This window comes from Lingula anatina, chromosome 6, assembly GCF_051362555.1.
Source record: "Lingula anatina isolate TDL-2025a chromosome 6, LinAna3.0, whole genome shotgun sequence".
Taxonomy (NCBI): Eukaryota; Metazoa; Brachiopoda; class Lingulata; order Lingulida; family Lingulidae; genus Lingula; species Lingula anatina.
This window is the reverse complement of record NC_141772.1, coordinates 2733811-2749127: the sequence shown is the minus strand read 5'-3', so window position 1 is coordinate 2749127 and position 15317 is coordinate 2733811. Positions and strand designations below refer to the sequence as shown.

The 15317-nt window shown below is 36.6% G+C and overlaps 2 protein-coding genes across 3 annotated transcripts; one reads left to right on the top strand and one right to left on the bottom strand.

The window, feature by feature from the left end:
- Positions 1 to 1135: 1135 nt before the first annotated feature.
- LOC106161041 (nitrilase and fragile histidine triad fusion protein NitFhit) lies at positions 1136 to 7204 on the bottom strand. 2 transcript variants are annotated; one of them, XM_087015358.1, is made up of 10 exons: positions 6851 to 7204; positions 5998 to 6153; positions 5556 to 5762; positions 5090 to 5200; positions 4481 to 4582; positions 3842 to 4007; positions 3312 to 3431; positions 2631 to 2806; positions 2239 to 2307; positions 1136 to 1802 (listed from the first exon to the last, which is right to left on the bottom strand). In XM_087015358.1, exons 1-10 carry the CDS (start codon positions 6854 to 6856, stop codon positions 1689 to 1691), a joined length of 1227 nt encoding a protein of 408 aa, XP_086871484.1. In that variant the 5' UTR covers positions 6857 to 7204; the 3' UTR covers positions 1136 to 1688. The 2 variants fall into 2 exon arrangements, with proteins under 2 accessions (XP_086871484.1, XP_013393327.2); XM_013537873.2 differs by having other exon boundaries at positions 6855 to 7204.
- A 2367-nt stretch (positions 7205 to 9571) lies between these two features.
- On the top strand, positions 9572 to 15114 carry LOC106161017 (transmembrane protein 26-like). Its single transcript, XM_013537844.2, has 3 exons — positions 9572 to 10225; positions 12698 to 12839; positions 13733 to 15114. The coding sequence occupies exons 1-3, from the start codon at positions 10032 to 10034 to the stop codon at positions 14519 to 14521; spliced, it is 1125 nt and encodes a 374-aa protein (XP_013393298.2). The 5' UTR covers positions 9572 to 10031; the 3' UTR covers positions 14522 to 15114.
- The last annotated feature ends 203 nt before the right edge of the window (positions 15115 to 15317 follow it).

The window sequence follows — 15317 nt, the reverse complement described above, 5'->3', positions numbered from 1 at the left end:
TTTGAGATGTAAAAGGTTGAGTAACAAAACATCTTATAACAGATCATTTCACTAAATGCCCCATTGCCATTCCTGAAAAGAATCAAACTGCGAAAACAATGGAAGAAGGTATACTGAATAGGTTTGTATACCACTATGGGTTCCCTCAAAAGAATTCACAGTGATCAGCTGGGAAACAACTTTGACAGCAGTCTCATAAAAGAAATGTGTAAATTGTGCAATAGTGAGAAGTCATGAACAGCAAGCTATCAACCTTTGGGAAATGGTGTAACAGAAAGACTTAATAGAATTCATTGCTATACTAGGCACAATGAAAAACAATGAAAAGAGTGATTGGAAATCTAGATTCAGGTGAAAATCTCATCTCATGAAACAAATATGTCTTTGTTTTAATACTCAAGAGTTCAAGGATTGTGGGACCAAGCGATGGACAATACAGACTAGACACATTAGACAGAAAATTTGGCCTGGTCAGGAAAACTCCAGGGAAGCAAGTAAAAAAAAAAAAATTCCCAATGCCGAACTGAAAAGAAAGAGAGGGGAAGATTCATATTATGTTGGAATACGACCGAAGGACCCTGAAAACCTGCAACCTTTAACCCATCATTCAACCCCTTTCCACTAGTCAATGACAGAAAGACTAAGACAGGAGACCAAAAGACTGGTTTTCAGTCAACAGCAAGAAAGTTTTTAAGTAGAATGCAGAATTAATGAGAAAGGATGTTGAATAAATAAGAGAGATTGAAGGGAGCTCCTTCTGATGAATTTAGAAATCTAACGTCATCTGTGGTCACCTAAAATTTAATGACAGGTCTGGAAAACATTAGGACATTTTATGTTTCTTAGTAAAAACATGATGATTGAAAGGAATTAGAGCAAGCAAATATTCTGTGTTTCACATAACCCATTTAGTTGAGGAACCCGCCATAGAATGTATTTCGTGAACAGTAACATGTAGGTTTGGGTTACATCCACAGCTGCACATGCTGGTCTACATGGAACTACGTAATAACGTAATAAAATAGAATTACCAAACACTTCATGCACAGTGTTAATAAATAGTACTGCAAGCAATACAAGAGGCTTTTGCACTTATTCTTTATAGAAATTCACCTCCCCATCCACCAATCCCCCCCCCCCCCCCCCCCCAAATAACTAAAAAATTCCAAAGTGAAATTTTGACATAATAATAATAATAATCATAAGAACAATAATATAAGCCTTTGGCACTCCACAAACTAAATTTCATACCTTCATCCCCACTAATGACTTCAGAAATGATTATTCTGGACAGCATTTTTTCATCACATTTTTCCAAAAGCATGTATGGTATGGAGCATTACTAACTCAAAACTAATTGTGAAACCTTATAGCTACATGGATAAACCACTATCACAGTGCTTAACAATATCATAATAACTTAAGTTTGATGCCAAACACTGATGCCTTCTAACACATTAGGTGCCTGGAGCATGTGGATAAATAATTGTCTGTTTAGCTGTAGACTAGAAGCCACATCTAAGGTTAACCTGTTTGTCTTTGGAAGTTGGTAATAGCACCATAGTAGTTCACAACAATAAGAGACAATTGGCTAATATATCTTCTAACTGACACTAATGCCAGCTCATAATGGCCTACATTTGTCTCCATCTATGATTTAATTTTCAGGATAGTAAATGTCACCTTCTTCATTTAAACAAGGTCCCGAGTCTGGAGGCTTCTGCGGCCATATCTTCTAATGTCCTCCATTTTCCTGGGTTTGTTTCTTCTGTGCCATCTAGATTTTTATCGTGTTTTTCAAGCTGTGGGAAAGTGTGAAAGTTTAAGCTTTTCATTTTCAAAATAATAAAATCAAATTAAACACCTGTACATGCTAACTCAAAGGATTTTATCAAAAACAAAAAATAAAGTGTGAAGGGACTTGGCTGTGGTCTTGGATGTTTTACAGTAGAATGCAAAGGAAGGCTTAGAGGAAGGCAGAAGATACAATCCTGTGCAGTTACTCTGTTTGCCTTTCTAAAAAATCAGCATACGCAAGATGGGTAAAATGTGGGGAAGAAGTCACCCTGTCAACCGTCATTGCTTTAATTTGGATGTGTCAAAGTATAATACAGTAACCTACATTTGTCTCCATCTATGATTTCTTCAAACCTTTTAATATAGAAGTCCTTAAAAATATAATTCACATTCATCTTTAAACTGTTTAAGAACACATTTATAATATATATTTGTTCCTACCTTTTGATATATGTCATCATTGTTGGCAAAATCACCTTTCTTTCTTGGCAGGATGTGAACATGCATATGCTGACAAAAATAAAACATTAAATTTAAAAAAAAACTCCCGACTTAACCTTTGACATACCTCTGAACCCAATTCATGAATATTTGATAATTTAAATGTGTAAAACAAAATTAAAGAGGTGCAATTTCACATTTTAATAATCAAATATATGTATCATAATCATGTATGTGTATAAAAATACTTGTCAAGCTACATGATAATTTTACCAATTCATGTCATAAGTCCAATATTAACTTTACGCCTTAACTTGTCTTGGCTGTGAATCTCTGTTATGTCACTAGTCATCATGTAATGTCACAGAATTTGCCCAGTTGACATGTCATACCTTCACCGTCTGTCCAGCATCTGGTCCGTCCTGGACAGCAATGGTCAGCGAGGTGCTGTTGTGTTCTCTGTCCACTACTTCAGACACCTGCTTGACCACCTGGAACATGTCGCACAGTTCTGCTGGGGTCATGTCATTAAATCTCTCCACTGGACGTAGTGGACAGACAAGGACATCTGGGGTAGGGTTAAGGATTATTGCATAAATTGTGACTGGAAAGTTAATTTCTAAACAAGAATTGCCTCAAATTGTGCTTAAAGCTAACACAAATATATGGCTCCATGGTTAATAATTCTAATTATGTTTAGTCAATTTAAGAAACAAGACATTAAAGACAACTGGTCCAATTATTATAAGCAAGTTAGTTATTGTCAGTCAGAAAAAGAACAAAATGCAAATGCTCAAGACCTGACAAGGAAGACTGGACAAAATGAAGAGCTTATTAATTATTAATCATTAATAAACATGAAAGTTTTTAGATTGCACAATAAAATTTTCATCTTTAAGTTGGTAATTTCCACTAAATATCCATCATCTTGTCTGGCCAAAACATATCTACTCTATTGATAAACCAGCAAACTCATGTCTCTGAAAACAAACACAGAATATGAAACTATGGTATTCCAATGCAGATGCTTCACACCTACAGGAATTCCAAACTGTTTATGCAGACAAGGATACGCCCTGGAAGGACTGGTTTCCTGTTCACAAATGCCAGGGTTAGTGCCGTCTTGTAAAACACTATGGAAGAGTCTATCGTGTGTTGTCCAAACTGGTAGCTTCGGGGCTCATCTAGAGAGGCTAAGATATATAAATGTGCAATAAGAAATAGTATGACATGTCTTTATATGATGCTTTGTAGTATTATTACACTAAATGTTCTGGTGACATACAAACCTAAAAGGGTATCATATTCCTAATGGTCAGTAATAAAACATATGGATCTAAAGATCTAATTTCCTTATATTATGATTCAGAAGACCCAGTGAAGTTATTAACCCATACATAGTATGAGGTACAAAAAATAGTATAAACAAATATACAATTAGCACATTGTGTTTTCTACCAATTCCTTTAAATGTCATGAATAATTTTACCGTTAATTATAATGATAAACATTACATTAGTGCATAGTATCTTAATGTTACAAGGCCTATGTAGCTCCTTGTGGCAATGCATGTAGCAACCTGCAATATTAAATTTATTCTTACCTAAAGACTTTACATTTGTCATGGTACCAAATATATCTCTCCTCCTGTGTTCCTGCACAGGCATCTGTTCTCTAACTTTCCTCATGTATTCCAGGTCTATCTCTGCCAGACACACATCTTCACCTTCATGACACTCAGCAACCACAGAGCCCCAGGGGTCAACAACCTACACGGTCAAGGTCAAGTCAAGGTCAGGTCAAAGTCAAATTAAGGTCATCCAACAAGACCATACATTTAAAACAATGCAGGGATGGTTCATTAATTAAAATTTTAAAAAAGTTGTTTTACTAATGGTTAATTTTTTTTTAATATCCTAGAGTGCTTATATTGGATAGCTGATTATGTAAAGACAGCTAAGAAATAACTGTATTGTACTAACAATGAAAAGCTCACTAGAAATGTAGCTGAATCAAATACCTACATCATGTATGGGCTACTGTCACTACCAATAGTAAAAATAACTGAAATGACACCAACAGTTTGATCCATGGACTAAACTCAAGCATTGATATGAGAATTTTCAGAATTTTTGTTATACAAAACTGGCTAAAATTCTTAACCTTATTTGCAAAGACTGATTTTAGACTAAAACCAGTTTGTGAAAAGGCCCCAGAATGGGTGAATGATTTCCACTCATACCATAGCATGTCCATAAGTGGTCCTCTTAGCATGGTGTCTGCCCGTCTGGGCTGCAGCTATCACATAGCACTGGTTCTCTATTGCACGACTACGAAGCAACACCTGGAAAACAAAGAAATAATAAGTACAAAATTTATATTTGTAATTTATTAATAGGAAATTAAACCATGTGCATTGGAGGATGGCTTGATTTCTCTTTCCCTATATTAACATTTTAAAAACCTGACACAGTTAATTAAATATCTTACAATGGACTTTTGCAGCTTCAAATAAAAAATTACAGTTCAAGAAATAAACAATGTCATGTGGAAAAAATCCTTGGATCTAAAGTAGTAAGTACTGTAATTTCTATGTGACACCAAACATCATGTGTCCTTAGTCACATGACAAAGTGTGGAAAATGTGGAAGCATTTGTATAAAGATAATATAGAAATCAATGTAAATCATTCCAAAAGAGACCAATGGAGCACTAATCAAGACCTTTAAGGAATGGTACATACTCCATGCTTCATAGATAAAAACAAGTAGTCTCCTCTGAAGCAATTCACTTTTTCACCATTATCAGTTTGTGACTCTAGGTCATAAAAGGACGGACCAGAGTACGTTACCTCCCAGTGGGCAAGTCCAGTGGTCTGGGTGAAGGCAGAAGGATACGTCAAGATTTCCGCACCCTGCTGGACTAAGTAAGAAGCCATCTCGGGAAATCTAAGATCATAGCACTACAGCAGTTAAGGAGAATTAGTATGAAAGGCTCAAACTGCACACACATGTATATGTATATCTGTATGACTGTGAGCATGAACGAATGACTTTAAATAATTCATCAATTTAATTTAATTTAAAAAGCAAATTACAAAGCTACACAAATTATATATTTGAGAGTAAGAACAAGATCAAAAAGCAAATTACAACTATTTTGTAATTCAATTCCCTCGAGGAAATATATTTTATCTAAGCAGTTCTTTATTTAACATCAAGGATATTAAAGATACATAACAAACAAGAGAACAGCTGTGTACATTCCCTGTAGCGCAAACAAAAAGCTACTACCAGTTCAATTTTTATTAAGGATACCACAGCCATGCCAACTTTGCCAATAGGGGTCTCCACTGGTGGCACAACATTATTTCCAGGGATAGTAAAATTAGACTCTTTTATTGTAACTTTCCCTTTTATGTCCAGATTAAAGAGATGCAATTTATCATACTGAGCCGCTATATGCCCTTGGCTGTCAATAATGATGTGTGTGTTCCAAAGTCTTTTTGGGTCGTCCGCTGGGCCCTGAGGAGAAAATTGAAGAATTCTAGTGAAAGGAGAAACAATACATTACAATACTGCCTACACTTATATACAGTTGCACATACACCAATAATTCAAGGAAAACAATTGTGGCACATGAAGTATATAAATGTGTGTGTGTGTGTGTGTGTGTGTGTGTGTGTGTAAAACAAGCATATGTGCATACATGTGTGCAACAAAAAAAAATAATAAAATAAATAAATAAATAAAAACTCACTTTCTGATGAAATCCACCAAGCGATAGCCAAAGCTGTAATGACTGTGCCAACTCTTTGTACTTTGCAATGACCTCTCCTTCCATGGTTTCTGCCACAGCCAAATATTGATCAGTACTTTCACACATGTAGGCGAAGCATTCTGGGAGAAATACCATCTGAAACATTTAAAAGTAAATGTACATACATGTAAAACCCTGTGTGGTTGTGTTAAGCTTTTACGGCAGTTTATTTCTTATTATTATAATAAGCACATATCAGAATAACATGGTTTAGGGTTGACCCCACATCGGCAGTGCCCTTGGCTGAAAACTGGATGCTTCAGCATAATTTCTTGCCTAGGTTGTGTAGTTCTCTGCATACCACTGGATGGCTGTAATATACAATTAACTGAAATGAAGTATACACATGTATGGCATCTCCTCTGTTACACCTACTGAAAAAAAGGCAGTGTAAAACACATTGGTTCAGTACCATGGGAAGGGATTTTAGGGAGAAAATAAGATGGATTGTCTTTAACTTTATGAAAGAGCTTACTTTCTCAGCAACACTCAAAATGCATGAATACATTGTTTAATCTATGTTAACAAGCAAAAAAGCACCTGAAAATATTGGAATCAACACAAGATAAATATGTATTTAAATATGCTTAATTGTTTAGAGTGGCAGTCCCCAATAAAGCAATAAAGGGAGAACCAGTTTTTTCAGCTTCATATCATAAATGGCTGACGCAATATTGAAAGGAAAATTTTGGTACCCCTCTTTCACTCCGCCATTTTCTACACTGCACGTGTCCAAAAGCATTCATTAGAAATTCTCTCTATTTTTAAACAAGAAGCGTACAACTAAACCTACTAACATTTGCCCCTCTCTTCTTCGCTCTTTCTATAAGAGCTCTGCATACATTGAAGTTCTTTTCCTTGTCCGAGGTCGAAGTTAACTGGCACACAGCAACTACGGGTCTGACATCGGAGAGGGAAAGAGCAGAGGGCGAGGCTGACGACAACGTGCTCGTCGAAGCTTTTTGTCCTGTGTCGGTCATCCTTCTCAAACACGTGACTCTCTTGAGTGCAAGGCGAAAGTTTTTTTGTAAGTTAATTAGGGCTTTCATATGCAGGTGGTTGTGAAACTCGCAACCGAGAAAAAGCACCCCTCAACTACAAATGCGACTTCTGCTAATGTAACAACTATTCACTTTTCAAATGTCCTTCACCCTTAAATGGGAAATTAATAGCTATCGCTAGTGCAGCACTAAACAAGAAAAGATGGTGTCATATTTGCCTAACTGATTGACAAATATAAATAAAAGATAAAATTATGTAAATCAAAAACAAGTCAATTTAAAAATGGGAATGTAGTATGGAAAATAAAACCAAGCACACGTGCACACGCAAAAACGACCAGGAACGCAGCAAGTCCGGCCCATAATAGGCTACAGATAGACCGAACATAAGCAATCAGTCAGATTTGTAAGATTTGTAAACTTGTTCCACTGTAAATTTTGATCAGAACCTGCTGCAGGGTCGGAAAGCACAATTCCACTATCCTCTTCGTTGTATTAATCATGAGAAACATATAATAATAATAATAATAATAATAATAATAATAATAATAATAAAGCATTGTTACACCTGTTTTTCCCCCGAGGTAGTAGGCCTAAATAGGAGAAAAGGTTTTTTTGTTTGTTGATTTTAATTTTGAAAAAAAAAAACATTTTATTTGTCTATATGCCAATGGTCTCGTGCCACCAAAATATATACATGTACATGTAGGCACCCAAAATAAGGTCCTCTGAATCTCGGATGTGTATTCTACTGTTGACTTTCAAATAAATGAAATTTAGTTCAACATTAATTTGAAAGGGGACACCAAAGTAATTATCTGAACTTCAAAGCAAAAAACGGAGAGATATGATGGCTTAGAAGTTAGAATGTACATAATTTCGATGTCATTGTGGTAGCGGCTTTTTGCACGGCTGCGTATTTGGCGAGCGTAACATTGAAATTATTCTCATGCCGGCACGGGTATTTTTAAATTCATTTACATTGTTTGGAAATAAAATTTTACTGAACAAACTCATAACTCTTTTCATTCTTGTTAATCACCAGACGTAGGCCCTATTCATTGTGAGAGACGCACATGTAGGCCTACCAGTACATGTACTTCTTTTGGCACGCTCCTGGCATGTCCAAAACTGCAGATCATATGACAAGAGACACCCTCATTAACTAGACTTCAATTTTCAAATATCGGGGCCTTACAATGCACATTTGTAGGCTGCCTTTATTGGTACACCTAAACTCAAAATCTGACACAGACTTGTTATGAACGTCGCCATTACGTGTACGTCTACTAGTACTTCAGACACTGCACAGTGACGTAGTTTAAAGTTATATTTGCATGGACGTGTTACATAACTCACCATACGTCAGATACACATTATATAACAACTTTTATTAAATATTCACGAAGAAGAATCCGTTATATGCAGTACATTTACCAGGACATGCATGTATGATACGATATGGTTCTAAATTCAAAACTATTTATTTTTTCGATATTAAAACCTTAATGAAAGGAATAAAAATAACTCATACGACATTCTCTATTCTTGATTTATGACTCTTTTCAAGGAACCTAATCAATACATCAATCTAAATGTAGGGTTAATTGTGCATAAAATTAATATTTGACGACGCAGGACTGGTCTTATACATCCGTTAAATCATCCAGTGAAGTCAAAGGTGAAGTAAAAGGCATACTGGTACTATGGAATATATAGGCTACGCGGTAGGAAAATCATATCTTTATCTAGCAAGCTTTTTATCTAAACCGATTTAATTCTAAAAAAAACTTCAAATAAAAGCACATGATGCTGATATTTCCTTCTGAAAAGTCAGGATGACATGGGGGCTGTTAAAGCGAATCTTGTTTTTTTTATAGCTACCCGGTAGGTAGCTGGATTGGAAATGGCACGAATAAACATAGAATCCCAATCAAGGACGAGTGGCTCAATGACTCGCAAGAAGGCGAAAAAAGTTATTTAAGGAACATTGAATACGGAGTGAATATCCGTTAAAATTTTATTCAAATTAATTCATTTTCAAAGTAATTTATCTTATTTTAATTAAAATGCATTGATATATGCAATTTTAAATTGTGTAACGTTAGGAAATGAAAGTTAACATAATAAATGGTGGGCTATTCGGAATTGAAGTGTTAAAGCTATCACTGAGGCTATTGTCAACAAACAGACATGCGTGCCCCGGTATTTACGCCATCCTTAGTTTAAAATGAATATGATCTAAATATGAAATAAAGATACGAGGTATTACTAAGAGAACAGTTTCGTTAGTGAAACAGGCTGACAAATGCACGATATTTGAGGCAATGCCGTACGATTTCTGACAGCTTTTGATAAGAATAAAACTTAACATCATCGAGTGCATATATAGACGTAAAATAAACCAAATTGAAAAAAATTACATAATGTGAGATACATTTTATTTAAAAAAAAACAAAGATAAATTATAAACAGTTTTATTTCATAAAAGGGTTTCCAGTAACTTTATTTCACAGTAAGTCCAAAATCAAGGCTAATAGATATAATTGCAAACAAATTACCTCACCACAAAGTAAACAAATAGACTGTTACCAAAACTTTCATCTATATAGAATAGCTCCATGTCAACATAGAGAGTCAAATTAGCGAACACTAGTTGCGACAGATAAGGTATGCTTTGCGTCATTCTAGGACATGGCATTCCAGTGCTACCCGCATGAAGAACCGATTGCGAGCAACATCCGAGCGCGTTACATATACTTAAGGCAGTTTCCGCCATCACACCCGCCTTGGAGACCGGCATTCTTCACAAGCGCTTTCACTGAGTATTAAATCATGAAACAGAGGCAGACAAAACACTGTATGTTTCCCAAAGAAAACATCAACTAAATCCAGAGATTGCAAAGACCGATATTACTTGCTGAGGGGAACCATTGGAGGCGTGGGCAACTCTCTGAAACAACCGGCTTTCAGATGGGGAACTTTGCAGCGTTCGTAGCCGTGGCTACAAGACTGATATTTGCTTGCCATTCCCTTGTTGCCATATGGAGAGTTACCCAAATCCGACCAGAAGGAGACTACTGGTGGCTTCTGGCAAGTTCTCTGGGTCTGCTTCTTTTAGAAACGCTCATCATTGTGGCCAAGAAGAAAGGGGAGGAATGGAAAGGGTAGGTAGCATGTCATACCGCGGTATATGTAGTTTGAGAATTTGTGAATTGAGTTGCAATACCAAGTGTCATATAATTCTATTTGTGGTAGGCCCGTTATGTTTAGAAACTTATTCGGAAGAGAGTCTGTAAATGCATGGTACGCTCGTTAAACTTATAATAATAATAATAACAATAATAATAATAATAATAATAATGAGAGAAAGAACAAAGAAGACCCAGGAGAACATCAAAGAACTGTAGAGATTCACATAATAATAATAATAATAATAATAATAATAATAATAATAATAGTTGTTGTTTAATTCAAATGGTTGGTAGGTCTTTCTATATCTAAATGTTGAAAAAACTCAGGTAAATTCTTTATTTTCTGCACGTATATTCAATCAAATAATCTTTATCTTCTACTCGTAATTCTGTTGACGCAAAAATGACAGGAATACCTGAACAATTCTAAAGATATGTACCGGTAATTCACATAGGTCAATTAAACCCTTATTATGTTTCCCCCTCAACCAGCATTATCGTCTTCCTTCATATTTAGGTATTTTCCTTTATGACACTAGTTGACAGAGTAATAGATATGTATGCTCTATGATAATAAAATACGGTCATTGTACTGTATATCATTATATTATTAATGGAAATTGCAGATTTCTCGACTGAATGCTCTCGCACAAAACGCAGTAATATCAACCTCGCGTGTAAAATAAAATAATCATATCTGCTTGAAAATTAGTTTGGTACATTTGCAGTAGAGACTTAATTTTCCCAAATGCAATTAAGTTAATAATAAATATTTAGGATAAGCAAATGAATAATTTAACAAAGTACGTGTGTCTGCGCGTCTATGTTTGCACCCGCACGCGAGTGTAAGAGAAAACCAAAGAAAGAGCATGTGTGTTCAGCACCCTCTTTATTAAAAGCAGTTTAGTTCGACGCCTCGGAATATTTCCTTTCTTTAGTTAGTACAGCGTAGAAGCAAACGTTATAAACCAAACTTATTAAAACACGGAACGAACCCTCAATACGACTCCTCAGATGATTGCGCGACTTTGAACTTCAGCGGGTCATATGCTTCTCTCGGTGCAGTGCTATCTAAGTGACAAAACAGATGTACAGTATCGTAAAGTGATAAGTAATCATTGATTTTTAAAATGCTGATTTCACACTGCGAAGCAGATGGAGCAAATGCCACGAACTCGGAGACAATTCACATAACCAATTATAGTGACACTTAATTTGTCAAAGCTGCATAGGGGATTGATTAAAGTCGTCTAACATGCAGGTTAGACGATGAAATAAATAGCACACCAGCCTGATACAGTAAAAATGACATCGGTATTCACAAATATAAAGTCGAATCTAGGGGAGGGTACATTAGTTTACGTGCCCCAGCCGCCAATTTTGGAAGAATCCCTTTCGCCTAACACTATGCATAATGAGACAAAGCCAAGCGTTTTTTTTCTTTCATCCTCGTGCAGTACATTTTATAGTAAAATTGCCCGCCGTCGAAGAAAAAAGAGATAGCATGATACGATTTACCGGCACTTCAAATATCTGTATAGAAACCCTGTAAATGGCATCAATTCTGTTTAGAGACAGATCTTATTTATACCATCCGCTGTAAATTGGTTACCTAACGGCAGAAGTGAACCCATTTAATAATAAATAAACAAAGGTGAGCATAACCTAAATACTGTTGGGCATAGATGGAAGTTTGTACTCGGTTTGGCGCAAACAATACTTGACAGGCGTTTATGATAAAATAGATATTCTCATATATCACACGAAACATTTGGATGAGAATCGTGTTTTGTCCGTTAATTTTCTTCCACCCAGTCACGTAAAAGCTTTTGTGCAGAATTTGACAGCAGTCATAAAAAAGATTACACGCATCCAGGAACTGATAGGTCGATATAAAAATGACTTGAAAATAATTCAAGAGAAAATCATGAGTGTTGCCATTTTCTAATAGCTGTTTCCGCTCCTAAATGCTTCAAAATTGATGTAATAACTGTAAGCTGTCATTGTGAAGTAAAGGACAAACACCATTGCTATATTACCTATATTACTGCCGGGCGCTCGTCATTGTAATTGTTTTCTGTGGATGGCGACGGCCGAGTGGAGTTTGCTTAATTATTTGCGCGCACTTCAGTTGACAAGGGAAGATTTGTAGCGTCAAGGTAGAGCCGCCTGAGAGTTCTGTGTTCATAGTTTAAAGGATTGGATTAGTTCTACAAATGGGTTTAATTGTCTCGCGGATATTATTGATTGTAACAATTTATCTCTGTTTTTGTTAAGGGTTCTATGGAGGTTTTAACCTAAAAAGATCACTACAGAATACCAGGATCACGTGGAATGACACTGGGCAGAAGAATCCTCATATCATTTGCCCGGCATGAATTTACCTTTATGATTATGTAAAAGGAAAAAATAACAACACAAACAAATTTTATTATGTTTTTTCAGGTATTGCCCTTCTTTTCTGTTCTATCTGATGAGCGTGGTACCCGCTATATGGTTTATAGAGCTGGACAAAATTGAGCGGATTCGGACTAATACAACTACCACCAATGAGTCCACGGAATGGTCCATGCAGTTTGGAATAGGGGTAAGAACACTTTGCACTGAAAGGCTTCAGAGGCAAATTATTGGGGCGAAATATTTGAAAAAATAATCCAAGAAGCGTCACCCCCTTAATCGCCACTGTCAACTTCACCCAATTTAATTTTTCAAAAGCAATTTTTGAATTACTGATGGGGCCACAGAAATCCAAAAATTGCTTTTGAAAAATTAAAACAGGTATAAAAAGGCTATATCGTCACTAGAAGATCTACATTAATAGCATATTATGTTGAAATGTTTAAACATTGCGTATTAAAAAGTTCATTTTGTCATTAATTACAAAACTCACTTTGCTTGGATAGAACAAAATCGCTGCGTATACCTTTAATCAAATATTGAGTTGTAGGCCTACTGGTACCACACATCTTCGTCGTGCTCTGTGACATGACAATTATGAATTTGTTATTAGCTGAAATGTAGCCTACATATACAAAGGATGTGGATGTATATAGCGCTTTCAATGGTGTCTTAAGAAAACAATGTGTAAATTGCACTTTGACGTTTTTGCCATGCCTGAATTCACTTCCGCTTCAAGAATGAAGGGGGGGGGGGGGGGGGGGGCGACGAAGCAAATTGGCGACTACATGGACGCCCACACGTTAGGACACGGTGCATAAGTATTTATGGATAATATAAATCAATAACTATTTTCTTCTTACAAAATACAAGTTTCTTTTTGGCAGCTTGTAATAAAAGGCACTTTTACACACCCTAAGGAAAGAAAAGTGCTCTCAAAAGTGTTTTGTTTGCAGTAGGCCTATATTTGCTGTAGGCCTATAAGAATTTTTTAAAAAATGCATCATCTGCCAATTTTTTTCTTAAATGTGGAATTGAGTATAATGCCGATTTAAAATATTTTTGTTCTTTTTTTTACTGAAGATTCCAGATGAAGTGACATTTTCCCTCAACTTCACCGCCGGAGAGTGGGCGCTGTACATTGAGCAGTCTCTGTTGGTCGTACTTATCCTTGGGCGGTGGCTGCTACCGAAGGGAGAGCTAACACGCGACGAACTTTCGCATCTCCTACTGGTCTACCTTGGTCTTGCGTCTGACATCATTGACTTTTTTGGCATAATTGGATTTTTCATCGACAAAAATAAGCTGCCAGACATGGAGTTTATTCTTAGCATATTGGCTGCCTGGTCTTGGAGCCTTCTTCAGTTCACGTTTGTGCTTACCGGCAGACGGAAACGAATGCCAAAAATGGCGACAGTGACGCCAGCGACATCTGCCAGTCACTGCAGCAGCAGCAAAACGGGACTGCCCAATGAAAACATACAAATGGATACGTTCATCGAGTCACTAGATGGCGATGGCATCTCCAATATATCAACAGGGACCGTTTCCAAGGAGGACGTCAGAACTGAGATTTCTGGGAGCCCATCTGCGGGGTCGTCTTCCAGGAATGGAACCGACGATATTACAGACGACAACAGCGGCGGCAATGAAGTGATTTGCCTCTACAGATGTTGCGAGTCCGAGATCACCGGCATCCTGGTGATAGTCTTCATGCAAGATCTTCCGTTTTTCGTGATTCGTGTTGTGGCTATTGCGTACTATGGACTCTCCAGCTACACCATGTTGTTTTTTGTTTGCAAAAACGCCATCGTGTTGTGCCTGCAGGTTTATCGCCTGATTGCCTTGAGAACGGAAAACGCTGCAGATTGAAGCCTTTAAAACTACAAAGCTTCGGTCAGACAGACTGAAACTGTTTTGAGTTCAAAAGCCACAATCAGAGGACAACCAGTTTAATTAAATGGGAAAAAATGAGAAAAAAGACTCATTGGGTAGATTTTAAAAAATTTTCCACCACTAAACAAAAACTTACCGCTTTTTACAATTTGGTGCATGGGCCTGGTTCCTTCGCGTGATTGCTTGCCCTGAATGCCGAATATGCATTTAAACACTGTGCACATGGCACGAAAATCTAGTTTAGTTGTTCCACCACAGATTCATGTGGCCTGTGGCCATTACCACTTTGTGTAATCAGTATGGCCTAAGCACCCAAAGTTTTTCAAGGCGTAGATTAGGCCTACGTAACTTCAAATCTGGCATCGAGACAAAATAAAAAGGTTGCAAATATTTCAGAAACCACCAGTTCATTATTTGCTTCCAAGCAGTAGCATGCTAGTAGGCCTATCGTACCAATGACTATAGTGCTCCCATACACGACTAGTAGCCTACCATTTTCATTACTAGGATAAACATCATGAAGAGAAAAATTATCTTACATGTAAACATAAATATATAGCTCAAGGCGGTAAATATGATTTATTTCGTTTTATAGAAGTTTTACAATATTTTCCTGTGCCTAAACTTCGGTTAAAAGCAGCACTATAATCAGATAATCAACTTTATTATAGGCCTACTGCAGCCACCCCCCCCCTTTTTTTTTTTTTTTTTTTTTTTTTTTTTGATCGGTCGCAAGATAGGGCCTACATGTGGAAGGCCTATATACGTGGCG